Here is an 18,645-nt window from a genome sequence, read left to right on the forward strand (position 1 = left end):
TATATATATATATATATATATATATATATATATATATATATATATGTGTGTGTGTGTGTGTGTTTGTGTATTTATACATATGTATACATATATATGCATGTACATATATGATATATAAATATATACATATATATGATATACATAAATATGATATATATGTATGTATATATATGCATAGACCTACATACACACACATATATGTATAATTTAACTAATGCTTAGGTTTCCATTAAGGGGTCTGTTACTATTCAGTTCAAGCTGGGTAAGAACTGACTGATACTAAATAGCCCAGACTAGTCTCAAACTCCAGGCAATCCCCACCTGCTTCAGCCTCCTAATTGAGGATCACAAGTGTATATTACATGTGACTAAAGTTTAGGTTTTGTTTTGTATGCTTGTATATATCAGGAGCAAGAAGTAAAGTAAATTCATTTTTCTTTAAGTTTCAAGATGAGAATTAAGTGGACATAGCTATTTAGCTCCAATTTGTCTGAAAACCTTTGGGGTAAAATTAATAGGCAGTTGTTAGAGTAGTTTATGAATTAGAAAATATAGATTATAAGAAGCACATAATTCCATCCTGCCTGTCCATTATTGGTTTCTCCTATTAACATAGTTAATTTATCATAGTTGATGACCTAGAGCCCTTACTTTGCCCTAGAGATGTTTCTTACTGTTGAGCAATTTTCACAGGCTATAAAACATAAAACAGCATGTTATAGTTGTATCATGTCTACATCATACAGATTAGTTTCAGTGCCCCAAAAATTCTACTTCAAAATTTTAAAATTACATAGGAAAAATGTGTTTATTAATATTGCTTTGATATCCATCCACCAAATTACTTATAAGAAGTAAAATGCAATTGAGGTTAGAACAATTGAGTTGGTCTGCATGCAGCTGCCTTTTCTCTTTCCTTTTCATTCTCTTTCATTGTTTTCATGTGTTCGGTTTGCGTGGAGTTTATTTGCTTCTTTGGGGGATATGTTTCTTGTTTTTCTATTCTGTCCCTTTAAAAGACAATTGGAAAGGAAAAAAACTTTCCATGTTGGATCTTTGCCTGGTGTTGAATGGTAAGAGTTGAGTTTTGTCAACTATGTTTTGGATGTGAAGTGTTCCCTGTGGTCACCGGTGTTTGAGCACATGGTCTTCAGATGGTTGGATGTGAGGTTAACTTTCAAATCATAATATTGAGCTGGAGGAATGTTTGCTTATACTGAACAACCTTGACCTCAGCTCTCTGTTTCTCTGTAGACTTGTGAGGAAGCCATAGTTTTAAAGTTTCTGGACCTGGACCAACGTTGTCCCAGCCAAAATGCCTTCCTTGTCCTGTATCCCTAAATACTGTGAGCCAGATAAATCCTCCCTTCCTTACATCATTGCCATACGCTTCCACAGTGAAAATGAAAGTACACCAAGCTTGCCAACACCAGGAAGAGGGTTTGAGTTTTGAGGAATCAATGTCAACATGGTGTCCAAAGTTCCCTTAAGTCAACTAATAACAGGCCATGTTCCTTCCACAGGAAATGAGAAAGAAGGAAGTTTCTGTGGGTCTTTTTACTCCCCATTTTCACTTGCATTCACATATCACGTTGCTTTTTGCCATCTGTCAACTATCTTTAATAGCATTTAACATTTTATGCCATTAAACTCCTTATGAACTTCCTTCCATTTTGTTTGGTACATTAATTAATTCTCTTTTTTATTGGGCAATATCATCTTCTCTAGACAGAATGAAAACCATTTCAAGTCTTTTTTATTGAAGTAAAAAACTGGATCATCTGAAACTCAAAGCAATTTCATAGAATAACTGAATTACAAATAAAAGTTTAATCACTCTAAGAAAACTGGATTTAATGAAAATATTGCAGCAGTCATTCTTGGAATTACTTCTCACTGTTACTAATCTTGATTCCTTATGTTGGCCTTTCATGACATTTAAAGATGAAATCTCAACTAATCACCAATATTTATTTTATATTTATTGTTCTATCACTCTGGCTCTAAAGTTCCCTTGTTTAAAAGATAGAAATTGCCGGACATGGTGGCGCACGCCTTTAATCCCCGCACTAGGGAGGCAGAGGCAGGCGGATTTCTGAGTTCGAGCCTGGTCTACAAAGTGAGTTCCAGGACAGCCAGGGCTATACAGAGAAACCCTGTTTCAAAAAAAAACAAAAAACAAAAAACAAACAAACAAAAAAAGATAGAAATAACATTATTTGTTTCCATAGTACCATTGAGATTTCTACTTCCAATATTTCTCTCTATTACTGCTTTTCTTCATATATTGCAAATCAATTAACACTACTGGTTTCTCATCTGACAGCAGGAATGTGACTCCCATTCCCCTTCATGTAACTATTTATTTGATAAAGTGTAATGTAATTTTTGGTGCTACAGCGTTTTCTTTGTTCCCTCACTCTGACTGCACTCTGAAATCCTGTTTACTTTTATCATCCTGAGAAAAATTCCATTCAAATTCCATCTCTACATGCTAGGGATCCATGATGATACACACGCGATCGTTTTCCAGTTCTTAAGTGCTTCACTACTGTTTTCATCATGATAACACAGTCTTCACTTCATCTCTATCCAACGTGCTGCGTCTTGCAGACATTCTCCCTCTTTTCTGCAGTGCTTTATCAAAACTCTCAGCTGTCCTTAGCAGAGAAACCCACCTGTCTTACAGTGCCTACCTGGAATATTTTAGAACTGCATTTCTGTGAAGCAATAGAATAAATGGGATTCTACTTTTATTTCATAAATCAGAAATTCTAAATCTTTAAGTATAATCCTTAAGAAAATTTTGCTCATTAAATAACAAGACATACACCAAGTGATGTATATGTGCTTTTAACTAAAATAAAAACAAATCTCTAGGTTAGAGCTTTTAAATCTTCACTTATACTCTGTCTTTAAGAAGGGAAAACCTTTGGTACACAAGTCTGTTAAAAATTCCGTAGAGTCATTCTTATGAACATTTGAGCTGTTTAATTGTTTGTTCTACATTGGCCTAATGAGCACTTTCTCCATTGTGATTAAAAATAACATCATCACCAAGTCTCTGCACTGCACTTTGATATTCTGCCTTCATTTCATCTCTAAACTTAAAAGCCATGTTCTATGTCTTTAAAGGACATTTAAAAGAAAAATTGCCGCTGAAAACATCTGCAACTACTGTCATTTGCTTTTCAGGCCAAGGATGTCGACTGTAATGAACAATTTAGAAGCACAGTTTGCCATATGGATGCTGTAGCAGTTATTTGCTCTGTTGCTAAACATAGGGTGTATTGGATAGATATAACAGCTTTTGCATTGGCACAGAGAGTAACAGATTGGCCAAGGACTGCTAAGCAGGTGCTGTCTGTGATAGCAAGTAGATTTACAATCTTCTCAGTGCTTCATACTCCATAAAAGTTTTCAATAGATATAGCAATGCTTAAGATTAAAAGGGATGTTCCAGAATTGCTGGCTTATCTTAACTGGAACAGCCTTCTCGATAGAACACAGTTTCTTTAAAACATGATGGTTCTGTATGCATCTTCTTCTTTGAATCTGTCTCCATGCATTCTGTATTACATTCATATTACTGAAAAAAAAAAACCTCCTACATCCAATCCTCCAAAACTTTTATCCATCAGTAAAGTTAGGGTTTTCACTACAGGGAAAGGATACCTCCTTGTTCTAGTTATTGATGGTTGCTGTAATAAAACACCAAGAACTAAAAAAAATTGAAAAGGAAAGAACTCATTGGCATACAAGCCACATTCTAAAATAAAGTGAAGCCAAGGTAGTAATATGGATACATGAACAGAAGCAGAAACTGTGCAAGAATGATGCTCACTGGCTTGCTCAGGTTGTTGTTTTTATATAACACAGGGTAGCCACCCAGAGGTGACATCATCTAAAATTGATCCTCTCAATATCAGTCATTATTCAAGAAATTGTCCATCAGGCTTACCATGGCAGGTCTGATAGATGCAATCCCTCAATTGATGTTCCCTCTTCCAAGGTACCTCTAGCTTGTGTCAAAATGATAAACTTTCATCAGGACACACTTACAGTCACATGATCAAGAATCTGTAAAGGCCTCAAAATTATCATGTAGTACAAACACTTTGATATCTTGTGAGACTCCATGATCTAAAACGTTGACCTCTATAACCAAATTGATATTTATTGTAAAACTTCAAAATGTCATACAGATCAATCTTATTTACATATGAGCATCTCTTTTGATTGAGTATGTACTGTACTTTTGAAAAATTCAATTAGGATTTGATGTTTTGTTCTTCTGTAGGAAGATTGTACGAACCAGTAAAGTACTCAGTTGAACATCAAACCAGAGTATAAAGTTGAGATCTGCAACCTCTGGGAGTTACTTTATTTCAGATTAAATTTTAAAGATTTTTTTCATTTATTTACATTCGAGGTGCTGTCCCCTCCTTCCCCCCCTCGCAGTTTCTCTTCCCATTCCTTCTCTGAGAGGGTGCCACCCCACCCCCAGGATTCAATTTAAAACTTAAAACAAGATCAACTGTTTACTTCTACAAAGAGCTTTTTGCCTCCTGTTGGAGACCTATTACAGTGGCAGGGGATGCCATCTGTAGAACTATAACTGGCTACATTTTCTTTTATCTCTGTTATTCTGTAGAACCCTGTTACTTTCCTTGTGAAATTCTTTGTCCCTTATAGTCAAACATCTGCTCAACATGGGATGGAATTATCATATCTTATGGAAAAATACATTTCTGTGGTTTCTCTTCCTCATATGGTATTTAATGAAACCCTTTTTGAAGCTTGGTGGAGTAAATATAAACCCTGAAGCATTTGTTCTCAAGAAAATTCATTAGCGAAGATATTACCAAATTATTTTTCTGTTAATATCCATACTTCTGTGGATTTAAATCATATTTAAAAGATGGTGTTCGAAACAATTGGGGGACCCCTATGAAGAGGTCAGAGGAAGGATTGAAGGAACTGAAGTAGATGGCAAACCCCATAGGAAGACCAACAGTATCAACTAACCTGGATCCCTGGGAGCTCCCAGAGACTGAGCCACCAACCAAAAGAACAAAGAACATACAGGAGCTGATCTGAGAGCCCTGGCACTTACATAAGAGAGAACTGACTTGTCTGCCCTCAGTGGGAAGGATACACCTCATTCTGTAGAGACTTGATGCTCTGAGGTGGAGTAATACTAGGGGGCACCCTCTCAGAGGTGAAGGGGGGGGGACAGGAAAGAACTCTTTGAGGACAGACTGGGAGGTAGCAGCATTTGTGTTATAAATAAATAAAATAATTAATTAATTTAAAAGGGAAATAACTAGAGAATAATTCAGCTTTTACACAATGCATCCTGCAAATCAAAGTCTTACAACAAAGGCTCTTTTTGATAAATTCAAGGCAGGAAAGTCATCTCTCTGTGTTTTTATTTATCTCAGTTTCAACAAGTATATGAGGCTGTTAGTACTGTTAGAGCTTCCTGGGTAGTCCTCCCCAACACGCATGTATTTCTATCTGCATTTTATTTCAAAGTGAACAAAAATAGTACTAGTGAATTTATGGTTTTCCTTTCCTAAAAGGAAAATTGAGAAAGTCTAATGTAATTAATCTGAAAGTAAAGAATGACTCTTGGAACTTGTATAGTTGTCATTGGCAAGAGAAAAGAGTAGTGTTTGACTGTTAAGTAGAACCTTGAGCTAATAGCCTAAGAGTATAAAGTATTTTCAGAATCTACTACTTTAGACTTATATGGACTGAGGGAAAAACAACAAAACAATACAAAACAAAACAAGCATACCTCTGTCACTTAAATGTGGCTTCACACTTACCTTTTCATGAAACGGAAAGAAATGGTGGAAGAAATTCTGATTTTTATTAAGACCAAAATCTTAGGGTATTCATTCATCTCAAGTTACTTAAATAAAATAATTTTTATTCATCTGATTTTTTTCTCTTTTTATTTTCATTTTTGATATTAAAATGTAATTAAGTTATTCCTCCCCTGCTTTTCCCTCTAAAGTCTTCCATATATCTCTTCCTGCAATTCTTCAGATTTATGTTCTCTTCATTCATTAGTTGTTATTACATTTATATATGCATGCAAGTATACATATATTCTAAATATCACTTGTTCAATCATATAATATTACTTATATGTATGTTTTCATGGCTGACGTTTAGCACTGGGCAACTATTTATTTTGTTCTTCCTTGGGTATGGCTACATCACCCAGTCCCAACTTTGCACAATCGCTTATAGTCCTTTGTGTAGCACCGAGGTCTGTCCATTTGGGAGATTTCATTGGTGTGCCCTTATTCAGCTCATGTTTGGTGTCATGTTGGTGAGATTCTATGGATCTAGCTTATCATATTACTAGGAGACAGAGTTCTACAACAAACCCCTCTGGCTCTTACAATCTTTTTATCTCCTCATCTGCATTATTTCTTAACCTTAGGTAGGAGAGTTTTGTAGATGTATCCAATCTGACTGGGCTCCAAAAATCAACATTTTAATCAATTTGGGTTTTATAAGTAATTTTTTTAATGGTATGGGTATATGTTTTTTTTTATGCACACACAGAAAATAAAGATTAAATCTTTTTCTTATCTATCCACTTATATCCCAAACACAATATTTTTTAAAATCTTTTTATCCATACATAGTTAGAGTTTCTTATTTATGTCATCTTCACTTTCTAACATTTTATAGCAATGTAAATATTCAAGTATAACTTTAATTCATCCATAAATCTAAATATGGTATTACCATTCTTAGCTGACACAACTTTAGAAAGGAAATAAGTCATTTACAAAGATCACACATCACTATTTTGTAATTTTCTATATTTTTGCTGAAAAATAGAGGAATGACATCAAAACTGAGATTCAAAATATTATTTCTAGCTATCTTTTTCTAAGAGAACCTAAGCTGCATAGTAAGTATGAAAGTAATTCAAAAGTACCTCTGCAGGTAAGGAAGCTTAAAAGATTCATAGCCTATTGTATCATTTCTAAAAAAAAACTAACAGAAAGCATCTACAACTAAAGTGAAGAAATGATCTTAGAGAAAAGAAATAGGCACCATGAAATAGTATCTCACAAAAGAAGGTCATGGGAACACTTTCCAGTGCACTGTTGGGATTTACAGAATCTTAACCAGTTGGCTATTCTGCTCCAGAGAAAAATGTTCTCAGTTGAGAGTCCAAGGAAAATCAAACGATTAGGGTATCTCTGAGTTGAACACTTACATAGGTAATTTAGGTAACTCAGACCTTGCAGTCAATTAATGACTAACTTGAGAAAAGGTATATGGGGTACATTATACAATCATCAATCTCAGAAAATGCTTCTCTAAGAAATGAATTGAGATTATAAGTATTTTATGGCTTAGTGTGTTTTCCATGTGATGTATAAAAGTCTTTTTTTTTTCTTTTCTTTTATTGGATATTTTACTTATTTTCATTTCAAATGTTATCCCCATTCCCAGTTTCCCCTCTGGAAACATCTTTCCCACCCCACCTCTTCTATGAGGATGCTCCCCGACCCACCTACCCACTCCTGCATTCCGGCCCTGGCATCCCCCAACAATGGGGCATCAAGCCTTCACAGGACCAAGGGCCTCTTCTACCATTGATACCAGATAAGGCCATCCTCTGCTACATATGAGGCTGGAGCCATGGGTTGCTCCATGTATACTCTTTGGTTGGTGGCTTAGTCCCTGGGAGGTCTGGTTGGTTGACATTGTCATTCTTCCTCCGGGGTTTCTTTTGCTTTGAACATTGCTCTTCTGTAACTGCAGGTTTATTTTCTTATGCCATTCATGAACCCTTATATTCAATCCTCTGGTCAACTGGTGAAGATAATGCCACATTCAGTACTGTGGTTAAATTAATAATATACCTGGAAAATATTTAATTGCTATAATATTGTTAGAAAGTAAACATGTCATAAAATGAAATTTTAACTCTGTGTAGGCAATAGAATATTAAAAAATAGATTTGTGTTTGGAGAATGGATAGATACATAAAGAAAAGATTCAATAATCTGTATTTTCTGTGTAAACATCAGAATGTAACTTAAGGGTAAAGAATATCTCTCTCTTTCTTGCTATGTTGGTGTGTGACTGTGTGTGTGTGTGCATGTGGTATGCATGTGAGTATGCTGGTGTGCATTACATGTGCCCAAAGATTGACAACAGAAGAGGATGCTATCTTATTGCCTTGAGACAAGGTCTTTCACTGGACGGGAAGTTGGCTGGTTAGGCTACGGTGACTAGGCATGGTTACAGGTGTGGGAACAGGCATGTACATGCACACCTAGATCTTTATCCTTTAACTTATTTATTTATGCACTTTACATTCTGATCCTGGTCACAACGCCACTCCTCCAATCTCCCCCTCACGAGCCCTTCCTCCCACTCCTTCGCCTTTTCCTCTGAGTCAGGGGGAGGTCTCCCCTGGGTACCAACCCACTCTAGCATATCAATTTACTGTAGGACTAGGAGCATCCTCTCCCACGGAGGCCAGACAGGAAAGACCAGTTAGGGGAACAGAATCCATATTCATGAAACAGAGTCAGAAACAACTCCCACTCCAGGAGTTGTTGGGAGATCTACATAAAGACTAAGCTACACACATGTTACATATGTATGGGTGCCTCAGTCAGCCCGTGTATGGACTTTGGTTGGTAATTCAGTCTCAGGAAACTCCCAAGGGTCCAGGTGGTTGACACTGTTGCTCTTAATGTGGATTTTCTATCCCCTCTGGGTCCTTCAATTATTCTCCCAACTCTTCCACTAGACTCCCTATTGCATTTGATGTCCTTGATCTCTTAATGTTACAAATGGTAGAATATTGCACAGTCCGGGATGCTAAATTCAGGCCTTATATATTTAGTGAAGTGAATAAATAGACCCAATAAAAATAAAATTCTCTAAAGTTATGATAAATGAAGAATCAGGCACTGGGAAGGCAGTTTAGGAATGGTTGAGAGGGGCTTCTCCCCTTTCGATAGAACACTGGCAGGATTGTCAAAATTAGCTTTCAGAATCCTAAAAGAAACGACAAGCTTGTAACCGTCTGGGAAGTGTTTATTGAAGAAAAGCTGACAGAATTCTTTAACATCAAAAGGCATTTAAATGCTGTTTAATGCCCAGCTTTACAATAGCCTGAAATGCAGCATCATTCCAGCAGTGTCCAAGAGAACAGACTATACTAGCGTTCTTTAGACAGTGCCCCCAGAAATAACTGCCCCTGTTTGGCCTGTTTGGAAGCTACAAAACAAAATATGACTCGATAATTTACTTGCCTAAGAACACATTTGGGCACAGTCCTAATTTCCTGGACATTTGTTGAAAACAATCAGAAGCTGATTTTGCAATCTATTGTTCCAAACTTCAAGTTAGTTTGTACAATATAGTAAACAGATTTGAGCTTTGAAAAGCGCTCTTGTGTTCTGAGAACTGTGGATGGTAAATAGGAGTGGAGCATACCCAACAGAGGCTAAAACAGAGACAGTACTGGCTGAGTGTGTGTCCTGTGCTAATAAGAAGAGAAAGCTAAGGGAGATAGTCATATCTTCCAAAACATAAAGACTCCTTGACTAAGTAGATAATTACAGGATCAAGGAATTTAGGAAACTGCTCTCCAACCATTCTGACCTAAAAGCTCACAGAACAGATTGCAGTGACTTGAAATAACTATAGCTTACTGATAAAAAAAAAGAATAAAACTAAAAAATAAATAATAATAAAAGTAAATAAAAATGAAAAGTTTGGATGGGAGATAAATGTGTATATGGGGCTGGAGGAGTGCCACCATACGTTGTCTAGCTACATGACACCATAGTTCTTTGATATTTCTAATATTTAACATTAGAAATTTTAGGAGACATAGAAAGACAGGAAAAACATAACCCCCATGAAGGATAGTAGGATTGTCACTGAAGCAGCTCATACACTATATTTATTAGACAGCCACAAATCCGCTCCAAATTCCAGATTCAAGGAAATGAACTCCATCTTTTCGGTGCCTTCTTGCTTTACAGAGCCTGAGATCAACCAGAATTAGTTCCATTTGGTCTTCGTGAGATATAAAATATACATTTACATACATTCAATTACATGCATTTTCTATACTCATTAGAATAAATTTTTGCCTACTAGTCATTGTCAGTGTTCAAAAGACATAACCAACCTTCATATTTTGCATCCAGACTTCCAGTGTAAGTCTGCCTTTGGCATTGCACATCTATAAACAAGATAAAGAATATCTCAATGAGCAGCCAGGATTACTTGAAAATATTTTACATGAGCATCTATCAGCCTTTATGATATTGTTCTTTTTTTTTTCAGGTCCTCCAGTTAATGTCACATGCAACATATTCATAAACAGCTTTGGTTCCATCGCAGAGACGACTATGGTAAGACTGCATCAAGTTTCAAACTGGATTAATTTGCAATTACATTAGTAAGAATTTAAGCATAATTTGATAGAATGAGTTTTTAATAAATTAAATAAGTGGAATGAATAAATTGCTATCAACTGTAGATAATGATATCTATCAAGAAATGTCTACCTAATTGGAAAATTTAAAAAAATAAAATAAAAACAAGATTTGACCTTCCTATTCAACCCTATATTATTAAACTCCTAGCTAAAATTAAAAATCTACCAGATTATTTATTTCCAGTGCACATTTATAGCCACAGCATGTATGCAAGTAAATACTTTGATATTTAAATACTCTGTATGTTTACAGTCTATATGTACCAACATTTTTGTATCCTACTAAATTCACTTTTCAAGTGAATAAAGCACTTTCCAAATAATAATAAAGTTTTACAGTAGACACTGATCCTAGAGGTACAAGGCCCCTAATCCCAACTTCTCACCGTCTCAGGCAAGAAGAACACAGGTTCAAATGCTGTGTGGACTACAGCATGAATTGCAGGCTGGTCTAGGAAATTTAATGAGATACTATTAAAATGAAAAAATACGTAAAGGAAAAAACAGAGCTGGTGAGATGCTGCTTTATGTCAGTGCTAACCCTGGCACTGTAGGCTTAGGCCCAGACCTCAGTACCAAAAATCTAAACCAACCCACAACTAAAACAACCTACAAAACAATAATTATTGTGCAGCGTCATTTAACAGTGCCATCTAAGGGAACCATCAAAAATTGTTAATAAGGCCCTAGAATAGAAAACTGATCATTATATTATAGATCATTATGATTATAAATCAGCTTTGTTTTGTATTATTTGATATTAATATAAAATGTTGTGTTTTATATTCTTGTTTGATCTATAAAATTAACTGAGAAGTTTAGCTGATATAAGAGGCGAAAATATGTCATTGAACTACTGAGCAACTGGAAAATTATCAAATAGCCAACATTTAAAACAAGTTTTATGATTCATTCATTACCTACTTATACTGCATTGTTAAGCTTAGCAAGAATAAATTTACACTAATGTCGCAAGTAGACTTAAATAAACTATCATATAAAATACTTGAAAATGAATATTTTCAAATGTATTATCAGAAAATTCCAATCATTTATACATTTCAGACTCAACATCATAATGAAATTTCTTATGAAATATATCTGAAAAACATTAGTAACTTGTAACCTGTGAATTATTTTCTCTCAGTTGTTTAGATTTTATACACAAAGAAAATGAATTCATCTCCACAGAAGGAACACTTTTTAGTTACCATTTACCTCAAATGGATGCAATATGTACTATTAAACAAAATCTTCATGGTTCCCTCAAATGCAATATAGTTACAAGAAAAGCATTATTGAAAAATTATGTGATTCAAACTTCAATGCATGATAAAGATTTGTAGTCACCTTTAACATAGCATATAAAAACATATGTATTGATACAACACAGAAAATAAGATGATTTCTTATATGAGCACAGTGATTCTGTCAAGAGTCAATCTATAAAGTAACTGCAGCTGTTTCAGGCTAGCATACTCTAGAATCTCACTGGACATCCAGCTCTAACTCAGTTCCTGTATGTGTGTATGCTTTGCCTAAATAATCAAACAAAAACTACAATTAGCTTTTTTCTGTGTAATTCTCAAGTTATATTTATATTCTCTGGCAGCTATCTACATTTCATTTCTTCTATATTTGGATTGCAATCCTAAATTCCTGGCAATACATTTTCTTCTTATTTCTCCTGTGAAAGATGTGTCTAGAAAATGCCTCTCACAACAATAGTTGGAAATTTTAATTAAGGAAGGTCACAGGAAATGAATAAAATAGAGGAACTCTGACTGACAGGCTCCTAGAGATTTCTGTTCATTACGTAATTCTTCAGTCCATTACTAACCTACCCTTCCTAGCTCCAATGTGACTGTGCTGACTAAATTTGTTAGTATTCTTCATACTGTTTGCAAATTGTAGTAAACATATAGACATTACAAACATGACTCAGTTTTATGTCCTTACAGCATAGCAAGCCTTTCCATTCCTATATATCCTTTTGTAAATGTTATGCCCCTCACTTTTTTGACATTCATGAGCAAGCATAAGTAGAGGTTAAGAAAGACCCCGGAGATTAGTTATTCATTAATTATTTTCCATTAGTGTCTTTCTTCTTCCTTCTATATTATTAAATATGGGATGGCATTGTTTTCATTCAAATGCTGATTAGATGTTTTTAAAGTTTTATACTATCAGCTACTGTAGTATGAAATATGGTGTTCTTCTCTAAAGGAATAAATAAAAGTGGAACTTGCTAGTATATTTTGATCAGAAGCATCATAAACTATTTTGCTTCCAGTCAATTAATTTGTTGTATTTTGTTTATGATGTTCACCCTCCTTTCTCTGCAACTAAAGCTCATTCTGTTCAGTGGGTGTATTTGTTAAGCAAATTTTGTCTTATTAATATGTTAAAATGTTAATATTTTATTACATTTTGTTTATTTATTTGATTACTTATTTTATTACCTCTGTGTGTATATTTTCCCACACACGTGCACACACTCACACCAGAGCACACATGGGTAGGCAAGAGAACAACTTGTGGTTGTTGCTTTTTTTTTTTCTTTCCATTATGTGACTTGTTAGGAGTAAATTTTGGTTTTCAGAGTTAGTAGTAAGTGCTTTTACTCACCAAACCAACTTTTCATCCCCATATTTTAAAATATATTCACATTATTCCAATTATGCTTTATATATAATCTGACTCATCTAGGATTATCCACTCAAAGTTATAGAATATAATTCTAGATTGCTTCAAATCATAAATATCTTTGTGTCTAAGAAGTCATATATAAATGTTACTAAATCATTACCATATATATATATGCTCAGCCACCTTATGAGCTGTGTTCATTGTTCATACATCCCAAATATTTGAACTCCGTCTGCTGGCGGGAGCTTATCGACTATTGGGTCTCCCCATTTTGATAGTGTTATTCTCATCTGAAGTTAGCATTATTCTTTCTCTAGAAGATGTCCTATTTTTTAAAGCTTTTAAAAATATTTTTTACATTGTCTTCTGAGGGAGGGTTATGTAGGTAAAACACATCTGTCCTATGCTTTGTTCCCATGATGAAAACATCTTATGGCTGTTTTTATAAAGCAAAGCCTGAGACTGCTATATCAATGATGTATATTCCTGCAATCATTGCTTGAGCAATAAATAAGTCTTTCATCCTAAGATAAAACACTTAAGTGACCTTGATGTTTAACTCATAGGTGGGTAAGTAGTTGTTCAGATATGCATCTATGACAGTTTATCAAATGGATTTATCGTCTTAACCATCTAGACAAGAAAACAGTTGATATCCATCTTTTGACATGTGTGTTAGAAAACTAGAAATTTCTGTTATGTGGTGAAAATCAATATTGACTCTTTAAACATTTTATTTTTGATCAACACTAAATGAATAAATATATTTTACAAAGTAAAAAGAAAAACTCAGGTCCTTTTTTTGATAGGTCCTCACATGCATTTCTATACATACATATATAACAAGAATTTTAAGAAAATTAGGAAGTCATTGTATTGTCAGAGAACTGACAAATGGTTAAGTGTTTTATTTTTTTTACACAAAAGCTAGTTTCAATATTTCTTCCTGCAATGAATATGTGGTATCATTTTATATCATCTAGTAATTAGACTGTTCAGGTCTTTGAAGACAACATGACAAAAAAACCATTTAATTATACATATGTTAATAGGATCATTAAACTATTGATTTTTTTAAAATGTTGTCATCAAATAATTTTAAACACACCAAGATTTATAGATAAGAACTAATATGTTTATCACCATATTATAAAATTGAACATTACAGACCAGTTATAGTTATTTACTTCAGTTTAAATAAATAAATACTTAAGTATTTATCTAAATACTTAAAAGAAGTGTTTGATGTCAGTTGAAATCAATTTTCTGGTGTTTGTATGGTTATATAAACCAAATGACTATACTTAACTATCCACAAATTTAATTTTCTTTGTTCAGGTTTATGTTTTTGGAGATTACCAAAACTTACATCCAAATTATATTATTTAATTTTCTGTTTGTGTGTGTGTGTGTGTGTGTGTGTATGTTTGAAAGTATTTTAATATTTGATTATAAATATATGTGGCAAAATATGCATACATATTTATATATGTGATTCCAAAATAACTATTCTGTACTACTGTGAAAGTGTCCATGATTTTGAAACAGAGCAAGTTAAGTATACAGGAGTTTTAAAGAGCCCATAATTTTGAAGAGCAAGTTAGGTATACAGGAGAGTTCAGATGAAGGAAAGGGAAGGGAAAAAATCATGTGCTAATCCTGTTATAGTCATAGGATTTGGGGACAATTTTAGCTCAATTGTCATCAAAGAGACTTCATTCAGCAATGGATGAAAACAGGGGTAGAGATACATAGCCAAAGAGAAGAAGGATTTTATGAGGAGAGGGGTCAAGAACACCACAAGAAAAATCACAGGATCAACTAACCTGGCCTCATAGGGGCTCAGAGAGAATGGACAATCAAGGAGCCTGCATAGTTCTGACCTTGGCCTTCTGCAGATGTGTTGTGGTTGTATAACTTGGTCTACTTATGGAAGTCCTATGCAGATGCTCACAACCAACCATTGAACAGAGCACGGGGACCCCAGTGGAGGAGTTAGAGAATGGACTAGAGGAACTAAAGGGGTTTGCATCCTCATATGAAGAACAACAATATCAATCATCCAGACCTCTCAAGAGCTCCCAGGGTTAAAACCACCAAACAAGGAGTACACACAGAAGGACTCATGGTTCCAACTACATATGTAGCAGAGGATGGCCTTGTTGGGCATCAATGGGAAAAGAGGTCATTCAGTGGTCCTGTGAAGGATCCATTCCCCAGTGTTGGGGAATGCCAGGGCAGTGAGGTGGGAGGGGGTGGGTGGGTGGAGGAGCACCCTCATAGAAGCAGGGGGAGGGTTATAGGATAGGGGGTATGCAGAGGTGAAATGGGAAAGGGGATAACATTTGAAATGTAAATAAATAAAAACATCCAATAAAAAATTAGTAAGATAACTAAAAACAGAGCAAGTGCTGCCTCTTCTTTGCCTGCTTTTGCGTACCCATTTTTACTCACACTGGGTTTCCTTTTCCAGCCTTAATACAAGTAGAAGAGCTTAATTTTACTGTAACTTGATACGCAATGTTTGAATGATATCTCTGGGAGGTCTTCCCTTTTCTGAAGAGAAAAGGAGAAGTGGATGAGGCGGTCTTAGGGACTTGGAGTAGTGGAGGGAGTGGAAACTGTGTTCAGAATATTAATATTAATAATAATATAAATGTATCAATAACTAATGTTTTTATTTTTAATTACATTATTTTATTTATTTACATTCCTAAAGTTGCCCCACTTCCTGGTACCCCCTCCCTGAATTCTTCACCCCAGTGCTCCTCTCACAGCCTCTGAGAAGGTGATCCCCCACTCATCCACCTACCCCTACTAGCATCCCTCTTCTCTGGGGCATCAAGTTTCCACAGGATTCAGTGCATCTTCTCCAGTGAGTCCAGCCAAGGTCGTACTCTGCTATACGTGTGCCCGGGCCACTTATGCTCCTTGGTTTTTGGCTTAGTCTCAGGGAGCTATGAGGGGTCTGAGTTAGTTGATATTGCTATTCTTCCTATGAGGTTGCCAACCCCTCAGCTCCTTCAGTCCTTCCTCTAATTCTTTCGTAAGGGTCCCCGACTCAATCCAATGGATGGCTGTAAGTATCTTGATTTGTCTCAGTCAGCTGTTGGTAGAACCTCTCAGAAGACAGCCATGCCAGGCTAAGGTTTGCAAGCACAGTATGGTGTCAGTAATAGTGTCAGGGTTTGGCGTGTGCACATTTGATGGATCCGAAGTTGGGCTAGTCACTGGGTGGCCTTTCTTTTAGTCTCTACTCCATTTTTGTCCATGAATTTCCTTTAGACAGGAACAATTCTGGGACAAAAATTTTGAAGATGGGTGGGTGGTTCCCTACTTCAACTGGGGACCATGTCTATCTACTGGAGGTGTTCTCTTCAGGTTCCATCTCCCCACTGTTGGGCATTTTTTGGCTAATGTCATTCCCATTGTGTTCTAACAGCCTCTTCCATCCCAGGTTTCTGGGACTTTCTAGTGGTTTCCTCTGTCTCTCACCCCATACTGATCCATATTTCAATTCATTCTCCTGGCCCTCTGGGCTTTTCTCCTGTACCACCACCCCTGCAATTCTGATCCAGCCCCCTCTTTTTTCCTCCCCCTCCCTCTCTCACCCGAGTTCCTCCTTCTGTCTGCCTCCCATGACTATTTTGTTCATAAATACACTGTATGCCTCCTTGTTCTTAAAAATGGAATTTTTATTCTATTTTGTGCCTATATAACTGTTAGCCTGCACCTATATATGTATATCATGTGTGTTCCTGGTGCTGGTGGAGGTTAAAAGAATGCATCGGGTCAGCTGAAACTGGAGTTTTGATGGTTATGAGCTAACATGTAGGCCCCAGGATACTGACCCAGGGTCCTCTGCATGACTAACCATTGCTGTTAACAACTGAGCCATTTCTCTGGGCCTTTTGCTGAATATTGTCATTCAAAATAGCATATAACATCTAATGAATTCTTATATATAGTTAATATTAAATTACTTTCACATTGCTTTTAATTTTTTATTTTTTCCTATTTTTTATACATTTTTTTATTTTAGAAATTAAAATATGATTACATCTTTTTCCCCCTTTCCTTTCCTCCTTCCAACTGTATCCATGTACAACAGTCTGTTTCAAATCCACAAACTCTTTTTTATAATTGCTGTTTCATTTGTTTTCCTTAAATACATAAATGCAACTATCTCAGTCTCTATAATTTTCTGATATATATATATATATATATATATATATATATATATATATATATATATATATTAGAGAACCAGATGGAAGCACCTTCCCTGGAACTATTCCTTAGCTGCCTTCTTTATCTATCACTGGGGCCTCATGAGATTTCTCCTTCGATGTAAGCATCTATTGGTGTCATCCTTGTTAAGGTCTCATTTAAGCAACTATGTTGCTGAGACTTCATGGAAATAGCTTCTCTGACATTTCTAAGAGATGCAATTTCACAGTAATTTCATGTTTTTCTAGGTCTTGCATTTTCTCTACACAAACACTTCATTTCTTAAAAATATACATTAAATATACATTTTAGTTACCCATTTATAACTAATACAGTAGGATGAGTATTTTCAACTTGATCTAATACGTTTTAATTTTAGCAAAAATCACACAAAAATATTTGTAGAAATTTGGCCTGGCATCAGATAACCTGTGTCTCCATTAGGCTAAAAGGTTCTGCAATTTCTTCCTACAGTATAAACATGTAGGGATTATAGCATGTTAAATTCTATATGTTGGTACATAATGATTTATGTAGTTTTCATATGTTGCTCATTAAACTAAAACAGAATTATATTTCACAGTCTTGAAAGACTAATTAGTACACTTTCTGATTAAAGCCAAATACACTGATACAAATAAACAATAAAAACAATAAAAATTAAATATTCAACCCACTCAGTTGGTTATTTATAATTTCTCAGCTACTTTCCCTTTCCATTTAATCCTAATAATGTTTCTAGGTTGCCATGTATTTTAAGTTTATTCTTAAATATTTATATACATTTATTAAAAATTAAAATCTTTATAAACCCTTTTTACTTTAGAGTAGTTAATAACTACTAAGCACTTGTAAAAATTACTTGTGTGTGTGTGTGCATGTACATTAAAGCTACCTTAAGATCTCATCTCATTCTGCTTAGAATTGTTATCGTAAGAAACTATAAAACATTAAATTCGAGTGAGAATGTGAGGGAAATGGACTCCTTATACTCAGTTGTGGGGAAGGTAAATTACTCTAGGTACTGATGACATCAGTAGGTAGCTGCACCAAAACTAAAACCAGGACACTGTATCGCCAAGTTCTGTGTATTCACCAAAAGGAGTCCAGGTAAACACGTTACACAGTGTCTTAGTCAGGGTTTCTATTCCTGCACAAACGTCATGACCAAGAAGCAAGTTGGGGAGGAAAGGGTTTATTTGGCTTACATTTCCATACTGCTGTTGATCACCAAAGGATGCAGGACTGGAACTCAA

The 18,645-nt window shown here is 35.2% G+C and overlaps 1 protein-coding gene across 2 annotated transcripts in view; it reads left to right on the forward strand.

The window, feature by feature from the left end:
- Glra3 (glycine receptor alpha 3) overlaps positions 1-18,645 on the forward strand; it is a 155,744-nt gene that overhangs the window by 43,015 nt on the left and 94,084 nt on the right. For both annotated transcript variants that reach the window (XM_021219273.2, XM_021219274.1), the window contains exon 3: positions 10,357-10,424. In XM_021219273.2, the coding sequence (XP_021074932.1) occupies positions 10,357-10,424 (68 nt within the window). The remainder of the gene's footprint in view (positions 1-10,356; positions 10,425-18,645) is intronic.

Source organism: Mus pahari, chromosome 19 (genome assembly GCF_900095145.1).
Source record: "Mus pahari chromosome 19, PAHARI_EIJ_v1.1, whole genome shotgun sequence".
Lineage (NCBI taxonomy): Eukaryota > Metazoa > Chordata > Mammalia > Rodentia > Muridae > Mus > Mus pahari.